The sequence below is a fragment of the Castanea sativa genome, chromosome 1, assembly GCF_040712315.1.
Source record: "Castanea sativa cultivar Marrone di Chiusa Pesio chromosome 1, ASM4071231v1".
NCBI lineage: Eukaryota > Viridiplantae > Streptophyta > Magnoliopsida > Fagales > Fagaceae > Castanea > Castanea sativa.
In genome coordinates, this window is record NC_134013.1 from 74,535,886 (window position 1) to 74,557,250 (window position 21,365).

General features: G+C 36.8%; 2 protein-coding genes across 3 annotated transcripts; one reads left to right on the forward strand and one right to left on the reverse strand.

Moving 5' to 3' along the window:
- Positions 1-96: 96 nt before the first annotated feature.
- LOC142628852 (aldehyde dehydrogenase family 2 member C4-like) lies at positions 97-5,166 on the forward strand. Of its 2 annotated transcripts, XM_075802891.1 has the most exons (9): positions 97-331; positions 608-750; positions 2,644-3,024; positions 3,353-3,442; positions 3,564-3,737; positions 3,856-3,993; positions 4,259-4,399; positions 4,544-4,605; positions 4,737-5,166. In XM_075802891.1, exons 1-9 carry the CDS (start codon positions 229-231, stop codon positions 5,008-5,010), a joined length of 1,506 nt encoding a protein of 501 aa, XP_075659006.1. In that variant the 5' UTR covers positions 97-228; the 3' UTR covers positions 5,011-5,166. The 2 variants fall into 2 exon arrangements, with proteins under 2 accessions (XP_075659006.1, XP_075659008.1); XM_075802893.1 differs by lacking the exons at positions 97-331; positions 608-750 and adding an exon at positions 2,257-2,389.
- Positions 5,167-10,758: 5,592 nt separating this feature from the next.
- Positions 10,759-12,728, reverse strand: LOC142634281 (uncharacterized). The gene is made up of 3 exons (XM_075808581.1): positions 12,525-12,728; positions 12,103-12,257; positions 10,759-11,632 (listed from the first exon to the last, which is right to left on the reverse strand). The coding sequence occupies exons 1-3, from the start codon at positions 12,726-12,728 to the stop codon at positions 10,759-10,761; spliced, it is 1,233 nt and encodes a 410-aa protein (XP_075664696.1).
- Positions 12,729-21,365: the final 8,637 nt, after the last annotated feature.

Sequence of the window (21,365 nt, forward strand, 5' to 3'; positions counted from 1 at the left end):
GAGCCAATGATCATACACCGTCATTGTTTGGATCCAAAAGTTGTCCCCCCATATATATATATATATATATATATAAAGCAGCTAAAGGTGCATGCCTTTACATATGCCCGTCAAATAAATATATATAAGTGTGTGAGAGAGCGGTGAATCGATGATTGTTTGTATATAAAAGGGGTGTATACAGTTCAGAACACAACCAAAGGGAGCTCAATAATTCACTAGAGAGAGATGACAAGTCACAGCAATGGCAACTCAGACTCTTTCGTCAAGATGCCAACCATAAAGTTCACGAAGCTATTCATCAATGGAAAATTTGTTGATTCCATTTCAGGTTTAGCTCTCTCATGCACGCACTCGATCAGTTTCTTAATTTCTTTGTTCTATTCTTTGGTTGGATTTACTTGACCGCATTTCCAGATTTTCAAATTTAGTTTTCTCTCATCTCAACCAACCAAACCATATCCATTTCCTATCAAACTTGTAAATAGTCGAACATCTTTAGATTATATGACACATGGTGTTACTTTACTCTTTTATATTATAATACTGTTTCATAATTGTATACATGTCTAAATTATTGTTGGGAAAAAAAAATTCCATTAAACAGGGAAAACATTCGAGACAATAGACCCAAGGACGGAAGAGGCAATTACGAGGGTGGCAGAAGGAGACGAGGAGGATATTGATTTGGCAGTGAAGGCCGCCCGTGAAGCTTTTGACAATGGTCCATGGCCCCGCCTGTCTGGCTTTGTATGTACTGTATATTTGTCCTTTATTTTTTAAATGCTTTTTTTTTTTCCTTATAATTTGATGTTTTTTTTGGGTGAAAACAATTTAATGGTTAATAATGGGAAATTGGAAATTTGAAAATGCAAGACAAGGTTTTTATTTATTTATTTATTTTTAATTCGATAAAATTATAGATATCTTTAATGGAAAAACCAAGAAGTGACACTCAATTTAACTATAAAATTGTTGACACCTCAACATCTATCTTTTTGGTGTCAAAAGTATTTTGATTGGTTGACACGTGAAGGTATGAGTTGATCAGCTAAAGTCTTTTGGCTAAATCAATGTTTTAAATTCTGATTAGTTGTATTACTTGATTTCCTATGGCTAAATCCATTTCTTAATTTCTGATTAGTTGTCCTTACTTGATTTCCATTGGGACCACGGCCCTACTTGCTAGATTAGATTTTTTTTAAAAAAAAAATTGATAGTTCGGAGACTAGAGGTTTGAATTACAAATGTCTTCGTAGGGGACACTATAAAGTACCAACCAATTGAACTACAAGATTATTATCTCAACTGCTATCCTATTGGTGTTAAGAGTCTTGTAGTGTAAAAGTTGAGCTAAAGTCTTTTGGCTAAATCGATTTTAGTATGTCTTTCGCTCCAAATTAAAAGGTTAACTTATTTTATTATTCAACTTATTTTTGTTACTAATTATAGACCTACTATACTTTTTAGTACTATTCATGAGTCTCATTGTACTATTTTAGTTAACTTTTACTTTTATCTACAATATTTTTAACAAAAAAAAAAAATCAATTTCCACAAAATAAGCTATCCTAAACAAACTCTTAATCCGCCTACGTTTTTCTCAAAAAATAATAATTTGTATTAGTTGTCATTAATTGATTTCCTACGGGACCTGGCCCCACTTGCCCGGCTGTCTTTGTATCACGTGTGCATTTGATAGCAACTTTTTTAGGTTTTTGCTAATTACTTTATTAAAAGTGTATTAAAATATATTTGTATTTAAAAAAGATATAAAAAGTTCTATAAAATTGCACATAAAATTTAAAAGATAAAAGTTAGCCCAAAAAAAAAAGAAAAGCTGGACCCAAATGGGCACATATATTGGCAGTTATTTTCTTTTTTTTTTCTTTTTTCTTTTATTTATTTATTTATGGGAAGGCGTTTAATTGTTAAATCTTTCTCAGTTGTAGCTTGATATCTAAATCTGTGTGGTTTTTTTTTTAATATATACTTTCACTTAGTACCAATTAGAAATCTAAAATCTGTGTTTAAAGAATGCTGCTAAGTTGTCCAATAATCTCTTTTGGTATTTATATTTTTCATAATTTGTTGACGTTTGTTAAGAAAATTCTTGGGCTTAGCCTTTTTTTTTTTTTGTGTGGAAGTTCATGATATCTTCTAGCAAAATAAGTAAATATATTTTAAAGCAAAATAATTTGCTTGAAGTCAACTTGTTTTTAAGAATAAAGTAAAATCTATACTTATCACAGCGCAAAAAGTTAGTCACGCTTTAGTCTAAAAAAAGAAACGAGGTGGGTTGTCACTGAAACTCACAATCGATCCCATTCTTCTCAAAGGGAATTATAAAGTTGCCTGTTCTAACGTACCAGCCTCTTATATCTTGGGGGTAAGAATTTCTTTTTGAAGTACGCTTTGGTAAATGCAAGTTGAGTGCATATTTATATGAAATTATTTTTCTCCGTTTATTTTATTTATTGTGTAAAAATACAACTATACTTTATAGTGTTGGTAAAAAAAAAATTATGTTTTTAAAAAATGCATGTTTTCAAAAGCTGTTTATTCTGTTTATAAATTATAATCAAAAGAAACTCATCAAAACAAATGCTAATTGTGTCTTCTTCTTCCTTTGAGGGTGATTAGGATAGGGGAAGGATTATGATGAAATTTGCAGATCTGATTGACGAACATGCCGAAGAATTAGCGGCTTTAGATACCATTGATGCTGGGAAATTGTTTGGTGAAGGCAAGGCTGGTATTCCCCAATCAGCAAACATGCTACGATACTATGCTGGTGCAGCAGATAAAATTCATGGGGAGGTCTTGAAAATGTCACGAGAATTTCATGCCTATACATTGCGTGAGCCAATTGGTGTTGTAGGACACATCATTCCCTGGAATTTCCCAACCTCTATGTTCTTAGGGAAGGTTAGCCCAGCCTTAGCCGCTGGCTGCACCATGGTCGTCAAGCCCGCTGAGCAAACACCACTCTCAGCTCTCTATTATGCTCATCTTTCTAAGCTGGTATATGCTCCTATAAATTAATCGCTTTTCATGGTTCTAAAGAATATGAACACAGAAAGGATAGTGTAACAAAACAATTCTTGAAAAATTAGGATACAATACTTTGGGATATGACAATTAATAAATTAATATAATTAGGTATATTTTATTTATTTATTGGCCTATTTATGTTTATTTATAAGTTTTTGAAATAAATAATAGCTTATCAAACTCTTTAAAACGTGTCTAAAATCAATGAGACTACGGTAGTCTTTTATTTTCTTTCTTAACAAATAACAACAATTTCCTTCTCATTAAAAATATAATAAAACAACTTTTCTTGGCTAAGGCTGGTATCCCAGATGGAGTGCTAAATGTTGTAACGGGTTTTGGACCAACTGCTGGTGCTGCTATAAGCTCTCATATGGACATTGATGCGGTAATTTGATTTCTAGTTTTCACTTCAACCTTTGTGTTGTTTATGTATATTTTGAGAAATTTACACAGCCACTTCAATACTTTCTATGTAATATTACATCTTCACTTTGCTTGTTTTTCAGGTCAGTTTTACTGGCTCCACAGAAGTAGGACGTGAAGTAATGCAAGCTGCAGCAAAAAGCAATTTGAAAACACTTTCACTTGAATTAGGAGGCAAGTCACCCCTTATAATTTTTGATGATGCTGATTTAGATAAAGCTGCTGAGCTTGCTCTGTTGGGCATCCTATATAATAAGGTTTTAATTTTAATTTTTGTTTTGTATCAAGTTCAGAATTTGCATTTTATAGATGAATTCGGCTAAAAAATATGCAGCTTAATTCCATGACTTTTTTTTTCCTTATTCATTTTTTCAGGGAGAAGTATGTGTGGCAAGTTCTCGTGTTTTTGTTCAAGAAGGGATTTATGATGAATTTGTGAAAAAGTTATTGGAGAAAAAAAAATCTTGGACAGTTGGGGATCCTTTTGATCCTAAAGTTCGTCAAGGACCTCAGGTAAAAATTGGGAACATCCTAAAATTGGTTTTCAAAGGTATGCTAGAACCTAAAAACTTGATGGAAGTAGTAAGAACCTGCATGCCTGTAGATTTAGACCCTAACAAAACCATACACTCAAATATTAAATTGTTTTAATGACTTCCTAATTGTATAATATCAGCAATTTTTTTTTAAAAAAATTAACAGCAAAATTTTGACCCACACCAGGCTTTGTTGCGTTTTTTCTGATCCACTATTCCATTTTTTGTGATATACGTTTCAGATTGATAAAAAGCAGTTCGATAAGATCCTTTCCTATATAGAGCATGGCAAGAGAGAAGGAGCGACCTTGTTAACTGGTGGTAAACCTTTGGGGCACAACAAGGGGTACTATATTGAGCCAACATTTTTCACTGATGTTAAGGTGCATAATAAACTTCAAAAAGTACATCTAAACTTTAAAATATTCCATTCAATTTTTGGTTTTCCATAGAAGATTAAAAAAAAAAAATGTTAGATATAATTTAATCAATGTTAATTTATTTTTTGTTGGTGATAACTCTCTTAGGAGGACATGCTAATAGCGAAGGATGAAATATTCGGACCGGTGATGTCACTGATGAAGTTTAGGTAAGTGCAATTTTCAGTCTCCTTTTCCTTTTTCTTTTTTTTTCCCATAAAGGCTCTTTCAAAGATCAACACGTTAAGAAGGCCAAACTAGTTATTATTTTGCATCTCTATATACTTATGAACAATTACAGAACAATTGATGAGGCGATCAAGAAGGCCAACAACACTACATATGGGCTTGCAGCAGGTGTCATGACCAAGGACTTGAATGTGGCTAACACCGTTTCAAGATCAATCCGTGCTGGAATCATTTGGATCAACTGCTATTTTGCTTTCGACCGGGACTTGCCTTTTGGAGGGTATAAGATGAGTGGTTTTGGCAGAGATTTTGGTTTAGATGCCCTTTACAAGTATCTCCAAGTTAAATCTGTTGTGACTCCCATTTTCAATTCTCCTTGGCTTTGAACATAATCTGGAAAATGGGGATAACGTCTCCAAACAAATTAGTCCCCTGCAAAAAATTCTGAATTATTATTATCCTCTTTCCAGTTTGAGATAATCAAACATTTGTCTTTGTATGTTTGTCTAATATAAAGCCAGCTCTTTGTCATTGAGTAAAAAGATTATGAATGATAGACCAAGAATGTATTGATCCCTTGTGATGAATTAACCAATTAATTAGCCAAGTTAATTAATTAATCCAATTAACATGCAAAACGCGTGGTAGCACAAACAAATCACTAACTAAGTTAATATGTAGCAGAAAATAAAGTTGACACGGTGATTTGTTTACGAATGGGAAAAACCTCAACGGCAAAAACTCCACCGGGTGATTTTAAGGTCACTACTCCCAAGAATCTACTATTATCACAACAAGCGGTTATAAGTAAAGGAATCCCAGTACCTTATACTAATTTACAATTGAACTCTTACCCCAATACACAATTGAATTTGTTCTGTAGTGATTATCTCTCATTTTCAATGCATGGCTCTTAGTACATGACTAACCAATCAATGCACGGATCCCAGTACGTGGCTTACTCACCAACTTGAGAAATATGTTGGTTGCAAAGTTCTTCAGTTCATCAACACGATGAAGATCACGAAGCTCCTTGGTCACAAAACCCAATGGCGTACAAACGCAGCAACTTCTTCAAGAGAAATATGAAATAAAACAAATTCTATCTCCGGTCACAATTTGCATGAACAAAACTCTGCCTCACACTTGCGCAATCTTTGACGACCCTTAAAATAATTCTTATATATATTTAAGGTTGTGAGAAAAGAAAGTCTAAACATACATACAAGGATTGGTGTGAAATCAGATTTGAAAAACTAATTTTCATGATTCTTGATAGATAGGTTATCTATTAAGCAGCTGTCGAGCATCGGGCTAAACTGCCTTTAAAACCTCGATAGATGCTATCTATCGAGTTAGCTGTCGAGCTTTAAAATCCAGCACTTCTTCACTTGTTTTTTGGATAGATTTGCATGGTTTCAATACTTGGACTTGAACTCTTGTTCCTTGAAGTATTAAACATATCCTAAATCTACCCTTACAAATGCGTCTTGTCAAAAGATTAGCCAACTCTAAATGACATATGTTTCTAACATGATTCACATATATCCTAACAATCTCCCCCTTTGGCAATCAGTGACAAAACCACAACAAACAAAGGATCATATGAGAGAAGTCATAAATCACTCAACTCATACTCACTTGTTAAATACAATAAAATTTATCCTAACACAAACTCTTAAAAACTTTGCAAGAAGAGAGTTCATGGCAAGAGATATCTGTATTTCTAAAACACTTTAAACAAAACTCATCACGGCATCTTAGTGTGAAATTGAAATAAAAGATTGCATACAAGTAATAAGAAGCATGTGCATAAAAAGAGAAAAGAAACAACACATGATAGGTGAAACTGTAATAACAATCTCAATATATATATATATATATATATATATATATATATATATATATATATATATATATATCAATAATGGATACAAGGTTTGCTATCACAATGTAAGAACAATGTATCTAAAAGAAAGAAAAGAAAAGATACAAAAAGTCCTCACTACATCCCTCAATAAACAAAAACAATAAGCACTCCCCCTAACAAAAATATCTTCTATACTCTTATACTAACTCTCCCCTTAAGTACATGACTACTCTCATATCCAAAATTACTTCCCCTTTTTGTCACAAATGAAAAAGAGTAAGTCACTGAAAAGCAGTCATCTCCTTGTCACTGGAAGAGCTAGCATCATCATCCTCATCAGCACCACCACCATCGGAATCACCATCATCGTCCTCATCCTCAGATGACTCTGGAGAAGGAGAGGGAGACTCTACAAAGCCACCAAGGCGAGCCTGTCGTCGTGCAATACGACCGACACAGGTGTTCACCAGACTCAACTCATTGCTGAGAGTGTCAAGGCGAGCATTCATGCGCTGAAGCTGCGCCATGATTGCCTCGAGGGTCACACCATCCGTAGAAGAAGAGGGAGCGGATGTGGATGGAGTTGAAGAAGCCGGAGGAGTCGTCGTCTTGGTTCGTGGCTGCTTCGGTCAAAGTTGGGCCTTACTCCATCGAACGGTCGCTGCATCCATGGCACACATGACGCAGAAGTGGTTTGACTCGAGATAAGAGACAGAGAAGTGGTGAATAATCCACATGATAGCGGAAGGAAAGATAAGTTTATCACGGGTCGTCGTATCCTTATAGACATCTATAAGGGAGAGTATGAAGTGAGAGGGATAATCAATGGTAAGTCTCTCAAGGAGGGACAACAAAAATCGAGCACAAGGCTCATTAATCGAATTATAGTGAGACAAGGGACGTAAAACAAATGTCATCACCATATTCAGGAATCTCGGACCTTTAGCAAAGGTCGAGCAAGGGGTGTTTTGACGACCAGCCCAAGAAGAAGGTGTTTCACAAAATAGAGACATGAGCTCGTCGTTAGACATAGTCTTAAAACAATCACAGCCAGGGTAATCAGGATGCGCTACCCTCAGTACGTGTAGCACCTTGGATATAAGATTCGGAGTAACTACAATGCATGTACCTCGAACGTGAGTGATGAAATGAGGTACAGAATAATCAAATCTATGTATATTGGAGTAGAGCTCCTATATGATCACGAAGGGACAAGCAACCGGGATGTCACAAAGGGACTCCCAACCCCTATTGTAGATGACAGTGGGAAGGTCAATATCTGAAAAGTTCGATAGGATGACTTGGCGTTCTAAATGAATGCCTCGTCGAGAAAAGTTCTCCGAAAAGTCCTTACGGGCTTTATCATCACGAAACTTGATGTGTGAGGGGGTAAAATCAGACGTTGATGCCCCAAAACGAAGAGGGTTCCGAGACAGAGTAGACTTAAGCTTAGGTACCATAGAGCAACTAACCGAAAGAAAGAGAGAGAGAGAGAGAGAGAGAGAGAGAGAGAGAGAGAGGGACATACAGAAAAGTACCAACACATATCAAAATCAATAAGAAAGAGATACAAGGTACGTATACATGAAAAATACATGAGCATGTGTCATGCAACAATAAAAACATCATAGGCTCAGCCAAATCCAAACCTACCAACACGTATCATTTCAACATAGTAAACACACATCTAAAATGCATGAGTCATTGTTACAATTCAAATGTGATGCAATGCATGAACATTTAAGATCATTTAAACAAAACCCATCCCAAAAATTTCACAAAAACTTCATTAATTTTGAAAAACCAGGAAAATTTTTTAAAACCTCAAAAGTTAGGTCAAAAGAGATAAAATGCATGACCCTTGAGGCCGAAGCATGAGTGGGGAAGATGAAAAGGTTGAGTGAGAAGTGTTTGGGAGAGAGAAAAGAGTGTTTCTGTCGAGAGAGACTAGAGAAAAATGAGAGAAAATCGCGCTGAAGCCAATATATAGAAAACATAAAGCTCGATGGATCAAGAGGTGTTGAGCTTTAAAACTCGATGGATAGAGCTATCGAGAGGTGTCCACAGCACAAAAACCTCGATGGATCGAGAAGCTATGGAGCATCAATCAAGCATACAGAAACTTTCTAGATGGATCAAGAAGCTGTCGAGAATCTATCAAGACAAATTCTTAAACACTTCGATGGAACGAAATTGCGATAGTAGCTACCGAGAAAGGAAGATCAAGAGGCTCGATAGATAGCCTAGCTGTCGAGAAGTATCGAGAAGCTGTTGAGATTGCTCAAAACAATTTTTCAAAGAAGAGAAAAACACATATATGAATGCAATCAAACATGCTACTCAACTAAAGATCCAAATAACATTTTAAACTCTAAAAAACATCTCTCAACAAGAAAAAATGTCAAGCATATAGATCCAAAACACACGCACACACTAAACAAGTCTAACGAATTTTATATTTCAAAAACAAGTCAAGACAATTTAGTGAGCATACATTAACGCATGTATTCATTGTGATGACCAAATCATATTATACCGGCACATATATCAAAAGTAGTAAAGAATATTGTGTGTTGTGTATGAGAAATATCGCAAGATTGCATAAGTTTCTACATGTTATGATGATTTGAGATATGAGAAAATCACTTTAACTCACACACAATCATAGCTGCTTGATGGAGACTATCACCTTCAAGGTACATCCTATAACTCCCACATATCCTAGAAGACATGCTTGAAATCATATATAAAGCATTTTTATTCTTTTTGTTTTTATTTTTCTTTGCATATTTTCTTCTGTTAAGTATATCATGCATGGGCATATAAAAGAGAGAAAAGAAATACCCAATAATGTTTAGCTTTTGACATTGCACTTTTGCTATGTCGAAGTATATAGATGTCATTTCATGATTGGCGGGCAACAGTGGTGAAATTGTTATTTATGCATTTCTCTTAGGATTTTCTAGTCCTTCTCGTCAAAAAGAGTGATACGAGTGTTAAGTACAAGAGATTACGTAATCTTTACTCATCACAAACACGAGCCACAAAGCTCACTTGCTTAGTTGTGCATAAAGATACTCATCTAAACTACAAAAGATACAAAGTTTAGAAAATTTTGTTTCATTGGACATCCAAGGTAAACAAGTACCAATGTACACAAACACACACTATTTTTGTATTTTTCTGATTTTTCAAATTTTTTTATTTTATGAAAAAACAAAATAAAGCAAAACTAAAAACAAACAAACAAAAACATGTTAAACAAAGCAAAACATAAAACTAGATGCAAATTCATGAGGAAGGAGGAGGAGAAGAGAAGATCAATCCATGGAGATAACACCGATGTTTTGACGAAGGAATTCAAATCGTTTACTATCAAGAGGTTTGGTGAACAAATCTGCCTTCTGATCATCAGTGTGAATGAACTCAAGAGTGAGGGTACCATCTTCAACAAGCTCACGAATGAAGTGATGTCGAATCTCTATGTGTTTAGTTCGAGAATGTTGAATAGGATTTTTAGAGATGTTGATGGCACTGGTATTGTCACAATAGATAGTAAGATGTTCTTGACGAATACCATAATCAAGGAGGAGTTTTTGCATCCATAGAAGTTGAGTGTAACAGCTTCTAGCAACAATGTATTTAGCCTTTGCAGTGGATAATGAGATGGAGTTCTACTTTTTGCTCATTTAGGAGACAAGATTATTACCCACATAAAATCAACCCTCTGAAGTACTCTTTCTATCATCAGCATTCCCAGCCTAGTTAGAATCAAAATACCCAATTAAGACATTATTTGTGTCCTTGCTATACCACACACCAAAATCGGCAGTGGTTTTGACATACTTTATGATTATAAAGCAATCATATGAGACTCTTTGGGATTAGCCTAATATCTAGCACACACTCTCACGCTGTAACTAATGTCAGGTCTACTAGCAGTAATGTAAAGAAGACTACCTATCATGCTTCCATTGAGAGATGGATCAACACTTTTTCCCAACAAATCAACAGTGAGTTTAACATTTGGGCTCATATGGGTTCTAATAGAATTAGTAGATTCTAAACCAAAATTTTTCATAAGATTTTTAGCATATTTAGATTGAGAGATGAATATACCTGACTCTTGCTGACGGATCTTCAACCCAAGGAAGTAATTCAACTCTCCAATAATGCTCATCTCGAACTCGGCCTGCACGAGTTTGGAGAACCCATGAGCAAGTTCATCCTTTGTCGACCCAAAGATGATATCATCAACATAGACTTAAGCAACTATCAACTCGTCGCCTTCCCTTTTGATGAAGAGAGTATGATCAGCTTTTCCTTTTGTGAATCCATGTGACACCAAGTATTGTGTGAGTCGATCATGCCAAACTCTAGGGGCTTGCTTTAAACCATAGAGTGCCTTCTTGAGGTACAACACATGATCTGGAAAGTGGGGATCAATGAATCCTTTTGGTTGAGCCATATAAGCATCTTCTTTAAGGAGCTCATTTAAGAAAGCAGTCTTGACATCCATTTGGTAAAACTTGAACTTCAAATGGCATCCCAGGGCTAGGAGAATCCTGATGGACTCCATACGGGCTACTAGAGTAAATGTCTTATTATAGTCCACTCCTTCCATTTGAAAGTATCCTTGAACCACAAGACGAGCCTTATTGTGGATCACATTACCCTCCTCATCAGTTTTATTGCAGAGTATCCATTTTGTGCCAATGATATGCTCACCTTCTGGTCTAGGTACTAGAGTCCAAACATCGTTTCTTTGAAATTGAAGCAATTCATCATGCATAGCCTCAACCCAGCTTTCATCTTGAAGAGCTTCCTCAACCTTGGTGGGTTCAACCTGTGACAAATGACAAGAATATGACACAAAGTTAGCAACACATTTATCAACTGTACGCTTCCTTAGTGTAAGTTCATTCATGTTTCCCACAATAACTTCAGGAGGATGATTCAACTTAATTCTGGAGGAGAGTCTTTTCTCTTTATGAGATTCAGAATCAAGTGAGGTAGATATGTTTGTTGAAGCTTCATCGGTAACAACATTGACAATTTCCATCACCTTCTTGGTTCTCTTGTTGTATACCCGATAAGCCTTGTTAGTAGAGGAATATCCCAAGAATATTCCTTCATCACTTCAGGAGTCAAATTTTCTTACATTCTCTCTATCTTTGAGAATGAAACAAGTACTTCCAAAGATTCTGAAATACTTAACATTTGGCTTCCATCCCTTTCATATAGGGAGTCTTCTTGGTACTGGGTTTGAAATACACCTTGTTAACCGTATGACACAATGTTGACGGCTTCTCCCCAAAAGTTTCTAGCCACATCCTTGTTGTGCAACATGGCTCAAGCCATCTCCTGAATAACCCTATTCTTTCTTTCTACTACACCATTTTGCTGAGGAGTAATAGGAGCAGAGAATTCTTAAGATATACCTGATCTAGTGCAAAAAGACTCAATGTACGAGTTTTCAAATTATTTACTGTGATCACTTTGAATTCGATCAATCTTTAAGCTCTTCTCATTTTGCAATCTTATGTACAAGGCTTCAATGTGCTCAGGAGCATCTGGCGTGGATCTTAGAAGAATGACTCAAGAGTACCTGGTGAAGTCATCTACCACAACCATGATGTATCTCTTCCCACCAAGAGATTCAGTTCTAGTTAGACCCATGAGATTTAGATGTAGTAGCTCCAATGGTCTAGATGTAGCGGATGTCTGAGTGTCTAGACGTTTAACTTTTGTCTGTTTCCCAAGCTAGCACAGTCCATACACAACATTGTTCACTTTACTGAGCTTTGGCATCCCCAAAACAGATTCATGCTTAGATGCAATTGAAAGATATTTGTAACTAGCATGTCTCATGCTTTGGTGCCATAGATATTCATTTGGCAAACGAATACTATTGCAAACAATATCAGCATCAGGGACCAGACCATAACAATTGTCTAGAATGCGACCACCACTTATGAGTTTTTTTCAAGATTCATCCAACACAAGGCATTTCCCTTTTGAGAACAGCACCATAAAATCTTGATCACATATCTGACTTATGCTCAATAGGTTCACTCTCAGACCTTCTACATATAGCACATTTGCAATGTCTAGCAGTCCAAGTAGAGAGATGGTTCCCTTTCCTTTAATTTGTGATTTGCTCCCATCATCAAAAGTGACATTACCACCTTTCTTAGACTCGAAAACTTTAAAGAGAGAGCGGTCTCCAGTCATGTGTCATGACCATCCACTGTCAAAGTACCACAAACATGTGTTCATTACCTTGAATGCAGACTTCATCATAAAGCACACCTCGTACTTTGATGACAAATTTATAGGAATGGTGTTACAAGTAAAGGAATCTCAGTACTTTATACCAACCTACAGTTGAACCCTTACCCCAATACATAATTAGACTTGTTCTGTAGTGACAATCTCTCCTTTTCAATACACGGCTCCCAGTACGTGACTGACTAACCAATCGATGCGCGGATCCCAGTACACGGCTTACTCACCAACTTGAGAAAGATATTGGCTGTAAAGTTCTTCATTTCATCAATACGATGAAGATCACGAAGCTCCTTGGTCACAAAACCCAATGGCGTACAAACGCAGCAGCTTCTTCAAAAGAAAGATGAACTAAAGCAAATTTTATCTCCGGTCACAGTTTGCATTAACATAACCTAGCCTCACACTTGCGCAACTTTTGACGGCCCTTAAAATAATCCTTATAGATGTTTAGGGTTGTGAGAAAAGAAAGCCTAAACATGCATACACGGATTGGTGTGAAATCAGATTTGAAAAACTGATTTTCATAATTCTCAATAGATAGGTTATCAATTGAGCAACTGTCGAGCATCGGGCTAAACTGCCTTTTAAACCTCGATAGATGCTATCTATCGAGCTTTAAAATCCAGCACTTCTTCACTTGTTTCTTAGACAGATTTGCATGGCTTCAATACTTGGACTTGAACTCTTGTTCCTTGAAGTATTAAACACATCCTAGATCTACCCAATTACAAGTAAAGTGCATTTTGTTAAAGGATTAGCCAACTCTAAATAACAAGTAAAGTGCATGTCCTCGTAGTCTCACCACGAGAACTTGACCAAGTTATTGATACCTTGATAGCAAATAAGGTAATTTCAGCTCAGCTTCATTTTTATATTTGATGGATTAAATTCTTTTTTTCTTTTTTTTTTTTTTTGAGAAACAGATGGATATGATTCTGTAATACTCAGATGGTATGGATTTTTGTGTCAAATAAAAAACTGTGAAGCCATTGCTCAATGCTGTGTAGCCTGTGTTCCACATCCAATGTGTATACTAGGTCAATCTTGGTTATATAAATTAATAATTATGTGGAGCTTTGATTAAGATTATGAGTTTGTATGTTGTTTAGTAAGGAGAGAAACAATAGAAATATTTTGATAGGGCCTAAGCATTATCTCCCCTAACCCATCAAAAATCTATCTATCCAAATTAGAGAGAAAATTCTTGTTCCAGCAAAATGACAAAATTGCCCCCAAGTTCTAATCATTTTCTAGAATCTTACCTTCCCCCACCCACTTCCCCACATGATCCAATGTCTACCACACCTTTATGTCTTCCTCTCTTTTTTGTATCTCCTCTTCACTCCCTCAAAGGTAATTCACCTCATCATCTTCTTCTTCTTCTTTTTCTTGTTATCTTTACTCTCTCTATTTTCCATATTTTTTTTGCTGCCCAGTTTTTTTTTTTTTGTTTACACCGAGCAACATGTTCAAATATATATCTATACTATATATAAGAGGATTCTCCTTTTTGAACTAGATTTTTATATGGTTCAAAATTACCCTCATTAATAAAGGGTAACTTCCCCTAGAAATAGGGTCGTAAATGTCAAATAACAAATTTTATTTTGAATTCAAAAAAAGAAATCCTAAAATTTAAGATTTTTTTTCCTTCACATTCATCTTTTTGTTCCTTAAAATTTAGTATTTTTATTCATTTTTCATCCGAATAAGGGTCTTTTTGGATACCGCTTATTGCTGAAAACTGAAAACACTGTAGTAAAATAATTTTTAAATGTGTGAATAGTGTTGTGGGACCCAGTTTTAAAGTTTTTTTTGTTAAAAAAATAGTTTGCGGGTCCCGTGAATAGTGCACAAGACCCACTAAAAAAAAGCACCGCTACGAAATGCAAAATGCGCTTCCCAAACGAAGGCTAAAAGTAAAACACCCCTAGTATAGAAAATAAAAAATAAAAAATTAAGAGAATTCCTAAAATTTATCATTCTATCCCCTCACTTTCATCTTCTGCTTATCTCTAAAATTTATCATTTTTATTTATTTGAAAAATAAAAAAATATATTTCTAAATTATAATAGATGCAAATTATTAACTTTTACTCAAAAAAATAGAAGAGCCTCTGAGCACACGCATTGCACGTGCTTAGAGGCTAGTATATATATAATACTATATGTTTATATATATATGATGTGTTAATATATATATTTAATGAGTAAAATTAAATTATTTCTAACATGTTATGTAATAAGGGTATAAGAGTAAATTTATATAAACTACATTTTTTGTCCTCCCGCTTTTCTCCTCAACCAAATAAAAGAGTTTTCTATCCTTCCCATTTTTCCAACCTTCCAACCAAACACACACAAGAGAAAACTAAATCTTTGCTATCTTCCTATATTTCCATCCTCCCACTAATTTTCAATCCTTCTACTTTTCTACTTCTCTAACCACACGAACCTTAAGGCATTATTTTGTTTTGTTGTATATATCTCAAGGAAAATCAAATGCTCACCAAATTTAAATTCCAACCAATTTTTTTTTGATAATCAAGAAAATTTTATTGAAAAAATGATATCTAGTATAAATACCCCATTTTGCAATCGGGTAATCATTCATGGGCAAAAGGTGTAATTTACCAAAATACTCCAAAAGTAGAAAATGTCATTTAAATCGTTCACTAAACACGAATTCCACTCCAAAATATAATTATATACATGATGATCAAAATGACTTGTCAAACATAACAATCAAATAATCCAAATGGTACTTTTTGGAATTTCTAATAGACATGTAAAGTTTAAATTCTCTGTGCCTCAACTATTAAATTATAAATTTAAAATAGAAAATTAGGCATAAAGCATATTGGATTTCCTACTCAATATCACCTAGAAAAAACTCAGTAACTTCTCGAGAAGAAAATAAAGTAAAAAAAACATCCTAATTTTAATATTCTATAGGATCTTGAAAGGGGATGGTGGTGGTTTGAAACCACCCGCCTTTTTTGTTTTTTTTTTTTTTGTTTTTATGGGAAACGTGTGAATCACTTTATTCAAGTGAAGAAAATTGAACTACATCCTGAGCACACAATGATCAATAGGGCTATAGTATCAAGTCAAGGTGAAGTGGCTGTCTGGGGTTTGACTAGGAGCTCCTTAGTTCAAGTCCCGGTAACAGCACTTTGAAACAAACTCCCTGGGCCAGCAATTTACCCCGTTATGGGCTCACCCGTTGCGAACAGTGATTAGTCTCTGGTTGAAAGCTTTGAGGATACACTGTGGGCAAAAAAAAAAAAAAAAAAGTCAAGGTGAAGTTGTGACTTGGTGCCTATTGTATTAGTCTGGACATGGAAGTGACATGTGACCTTTTTTTTAACATTTGTTGTGTCTGCGTTATGTTTAGTGCAGAAAAGCATTAAATGTAAGTCAAATTAGTTAGGTCATCCCTTTCCTTTCAACAACCACCCCCAAAAAAAAAAATTCACGGCATGTAAGAAAACTGTCAAACTAAACTTGTGAAATACAACAAGTCCTTTATTTATTTTAGCATAATTAAGAATGGCATTCTATTGTTTACAGGTTGCCAATCACATATTATGGATCACGCCGCTGTATATTCTAGTTCAAATTTAAGGTCCGTTTGAATGGAAGGATGAAAGAAGAGGAGTGGAGGAAGGAGGGAAAGTAGAGTAGAGTTAGTTGAAAATATGTTAATTTTTTGTCAAATTTATTATACTTCTCCTCAATTCAAACAGACTATTAAGGTCGTAAAATGCAATGAGTTATTATTTATAAACTAAGGGCACATTTGGTAGACTGTAATAGACACTGTAATATAATAAATATTTTTATAGCATAACTATTCGGTTGTTTGGTTATATTTTTATAACAATGAATAGTTATTTCTTATCAAAAGTACTGAATATCTATTCCTTCACCTTATGTAATAACTTTTTTTAAAAATTTCCTAAAAAGTCATTAGTTGTCACATCTTCAAAAGAAAAGAAAATAAATTTTCCTTAATGTTAATTATTAGCTCTATTTTGAACACCCTAAAATAAGTGTATTTTAGAAAATTTGACTTTAAAATGATTTAATTACACATACTTTTTATACTTTACTAAATTGTGGATGCATATTCAGGATTCTATTCCTAAATGGTCACCAAACTAATGAATAGTAATACTTATTACATTCCAACTTAATGTATTCTTTGTAATACTTATTCCTATTCCCATGTAATAATCATTACAGTGTACCAAACATGCCCTAAGTTTTTCTCCAAAATATGTGATCATTTATAAAACTATAAGAGTTGATGAAATCATAGGATTCACTAAATTATAAACTAGTTTATAACTCTATGTATATGCATGAATATACTTGTAGGGACATTGGGCCCAGTAATTTACAAAGGATGGCCCAACAAAGTCTTTTGGGCTAAAAACCCAAATCCGAGGACATCAGATGATCTAGGAGTGCGTGAATGTACCTCATAAAGAAAATGCCAGGCAAGAGGTGATAAACGAGTGACCAATAACGTCCGAGGAATAGATTTGTCCTCGGATAATTAAGCCGAGGTCATAGGAAGAGAAGTTTAATGTCCCCGGGCTATGTTATGAGAAATCCTATGACTACGGGAAGGCGCAGCACACGTGGAGGACAATAGAAAGAGTGGTGGAATATCTAAGGTAAAGCTGCTACCACTGCCCACCCATTAAAAGCTCTGTAATTGATATACTGACTGCATTAATGGAAAGATTGGACCTAAGCATGAGGTTCGAAACTTGGTCCCTGACCCCTGCGGACTTCGGGGAAAAATTGATGGGACAAGTATCCAAAGTTAGTGTTACAACCATGAGGTGGAAGATGATAAAGAGAAGAGGAAGAAGTATAAATCAGGGAAAGGACCTTCGGAAGAAGAGAGGCTTTTTCTTTTGAAAAGAAAGACAATAGTATATGATAATCTGATGATCTATAATTGTAATCAACCTTAGGAAGTAATATTATAAATTATCCTCGAATTGTGTCTGAGGAAGAGCTTTCATTCATACTCTTACAATAACTCTTTATTTCGTGCCATTGGGCCCGGAGCCCGTTTCTTTTCTTTGTTATTTAAACCATCCTTGAAATCTAGATTACAAGCCCACTCTCTACAAATTTATTGTAAAAAGGCCTTTCAAGCCATTTTCCTTTCGGTTGTAGATTGAGAATTTGAATTGTGTCCTTTCAATTGGCGCCGCTTGTGGGAATTTAGTCTTTAAGGAAGTTTAGAACATCATGGTGGGCTCAGGACCACAACGCAGTGCGGAGTCCGTAGGCTCCCAGCATGATGATCACTCCTTGCATCCTGATCACGGAGAGAACCGGGAAGGTAGTGTGCATACTACGCACACTATCAGGAGTACGAGTCATTCCTAAGGAGGAAACAGAGTTCCTCACGAGAGGAATACCAAGGCCATGCAGAAGGAGATTGACGGCCTAAAAAGAAAGTTGCGTCACGAGAGGCGAAGGCGAACTCTTTCGGTCTCCGACCCCTCTTCGGAGGGACCCGAAGATGACAATTACAGGCAAAGGTCCAGGACTCCCTCGGGTGAATCTTTTTCTTCCGAGGAGGACAACCTGCATAGGAGGAATGGCAGAGACTACTCCTCTAAGGGCTTGGGAAATGATGCAATGGGTAGGGCATTGCACCAAATCTCCAAGTCACCCTTCACGCGCAGGTTGGAAGAAGGGAGGTTACCTCGGCGCTTCACACAACCAGCCTTCACTATTTACAATGGCCAGACAGATCCTGTGGAGCACGTGAGCCATTTCATCCAAAGAATGGCAGTACATTCCAAGAATGAGACCTTATTATGCAAGATCTTTCCCTCTAGCTTGGGGCCCGTGGCCATGAGATGGTTTGATGGCTTGAGGGCAGGCTCTATTAATTCTTTCAAAGAGCTTACTAGAGCATTTGGTTCTCGCTTCATCACTTGCAGTAGAGTTCCTCGGCCATTGGATTCATTATTATCCATGGCCATGAGGGATGGGGAAACCCTGAGAATGTATTTGGATAGGTATTGGGAGATGTTCAATGAAATTGACGGAGACTTCGATGATGTGGCGATAAGGACCTTCAAGGTCGGCCTACCGACGGAGCATGACTTGAGGAAGTCTTTAACGAAGAAACCTGTCAGAAGCGTGCGCCGGCTCATGGATTGCATCGACGAGTACAAAAGGGTTGAGGAAGATCAGCAGCAGGGGAAGGGTAAGGCGAAGGTTATCCCACAGGAAAGGAGGGATTTCAGGTCGGACAGATACAACAATAATAAGCCTACAAGAGATTTTTCCAGACAAGCTGGTCATATGCCCCCACAGGTGGTCAACACCGTTTTCAAAGAACCAGTGCAACAACTGTTGGAGAAAATCAGGCATGAGTCTTTCTTCAAATGGCCAAATAAGATGGCAGGGGACCCTTTGAGATGCAACCAAAATCTCCATTGCCATTATCACTAGGAGAGGGGTCACACCACCGAGGATTGTCACACTCTGTGGAATCATTTGGAGCAGTTGGTTAAGGAAGGAAAGCTAAAGCAATTCCTGTATCAGCCTAATGGGCAAGGAAACCAATCAGGAGTGGCAAACCACGGTGGCCCTTCGTCAAGGCCTCCTCTAGGTACAATCAATGTAATTTTTGCGGCACCTGGAAGGACTGGCTCAGCTCCTTTTAGGGTGATGTCACTGGCTCGGACTTTGGCCGAAGAATCAAGGGATCAGCCGAAGAGAATTAAGGCGAATATCCTACCATTTTTGAGTTTCTCGGAGGAAGACAAAATAGGGACTATCTAGCCTCATGATGATGCCTTGGTGGTAACCCTAAGAATAGGGGACTATAATGTGAAGAGGGTGATGGTTGATCAAGATAGTGGCGCAGATATCATGTACCCTGACCTGTTTAGAGGTTTAAAATTGAAGCTTGAAGATCTTACGGCATATGACTCACCCTTGATAAGCTTCGAGGGAAAGGTTGTTGTTCCAAAGGGACAAATTAGACTGCCTATACAATCAGGCCCAGAGGTGGTAAACGTAGATTTCATCATGGTGGATGCCTATTCTCCCTATACGGCTATTGTGGCAAGGCCTTGGCTGCATGCGTTGGGAGCTATTTCCTCAACCTTGCATGTCAAGGTTAAATTTCATTCTGGAGACCAGGTGGTGGAGCTACTTGGGAGTCAGTCTATGGCTCGACAATGTGTCACGGCTGCAATTCTGCGTCAACCTGAGCCGGAGTCCTCGGCCTCGGCTGGCGGAGAGGCGTAGCAATCAAAGTTTTTTGCCGCTACCAAGGTAGATGAACCTGCATGTGAAGAATTGGAGAAGATTCTCATAGACGACGACCCTGAGAAGTTCTTTCAGGTAGGGGTTCAATTGCCACAGGAGGAGAAGGCAGAGCTGATTTTGTTTTTGAGGAAAAATATGGATGTATTTGCATGGAATGCTTATGAGGCCCCTGGGGTTGATCCGAGTTTCATTTGTCATCATTTAAAAGTCAATCTAGCTGTGGTACCGAGGAGGCAACCACCTCGGCGGTCCTCCAAAAGAGCATTCTGAGGCTGTAAAAGAGGAAGTGATGAAACTCAAGAAGGCTGGTGCTATCAATGAAGTTTTTTATCCTGAATGGTTAGCCCATACGGTAGTGGTGAAGAAGAAGAATGGGAAATGGAGAGTTTGTGTGGACTTCACAGATTTAAACAAAGCTTGCCCGAAGGACTCTTTCCCAATGCCTCGTATTAATCAATTGGTGGACGCTACTGTTGGACATCCTCGGATGAGTTTTCTTATGCCCTTTGGTTTAAAAAATGCAGGGGCTACCTATCAAAGGATGATGACGAGAATGTTTGAGACATAGCTGGGAGAGACTATTGAGGTATATGTGGATGATATGGTGGTAAAGAGTAAAGCAGTTTCTACGTATTTGGAAGATCTGAGCAACATTTTTCAAACGCTAAGAGAGTATAAATTGCGACTCAATGCCTCTAAATGTTCTTTTGGTGTGGGATCGGGCAAGTTTCTAGGCTATATGGTAACTCACCGGGGAATTGAGGTGAATCCTGCTCAGGTTAAGGCCATTAACAACTTACACCCACTTCGGAATCCTAAAGAAGTGCAGAGACTAACAAGTATGACCGCTGCCCTCAACCGATTTATATCTCGGTTCGCGGACAGATGCAAACCTTTCTTTCAGTTATTGAATAAATTGAAGGGTTTTGAATGGACCGAAGAGTGTGCGGTGACTTTTCAACAGCTTATAGAGTATCTCTCACAACCGCCCATTATGTCTCGACCAGAAATTGATGAAATTCTGTTTGCATATATTACAATAGCTAACCATGCAGTTAGTTTGGTTCTTATCCGAGATGATAATAATATCCAGAGGCCAGTTTATTATGTAAGCAAGTCTCTGCATGAGGCCGAGGTGAGTTATTTGCCACTGGAGAAAGCTATCTTGGCGGTGGTGCATGCTACACGAAGGCTTCCTCATTACTTCCAATCCCATACGGTTGTTATCCTTACACAACTCCCTCTTAAATCTATGCTTCA

Bases quoted from the DNA above. Each gene is read 5' to 3' on its own strand.
- LOC142628852 (XM_075802891.1), top strand. From the start codon at position 229: ATGACAAGTCACAGCAATGGCAACTCAGACTCTTTCGTCAAGATGCCA. The intron at 3,738-3,855 runs GTTTTAATTTTA...TCATTTTTTCAG, and splicing joins TGGGCATCCTATATAATAAG to GGAGAAGTATGTGTGGCAAG. The intron at 3,994-4,258 runs GTAAAAATTGGG...TATACGTTTCAG, and splicing joins AAGTTCGTCAAGGACCTCAG to ATTGATAAAAAGCAGTTCGA.
- LOC142634281 (XM_075808581.1), bottom strand. From the start codon at position 12,728: ATGACTGGAGACCGCTCTCTCTTTAAAGTTTTCGAGTCTAAGAAAGGT. The intron at 12,258-12,524 runs GTGCTGTTCTCA...GGACTGTGCTAG, and splicing joins TATGTGATCAAGATTTTATG to CTTGGGAAACAGACAAAAGT. The intron at 11,633-12,102 runs GTACTCTTGAGT...TGACTCCTGAAG, and splicing joins GTGGTAGATGACTTCACCAG to TGATGAAGGAATATTCTTGG.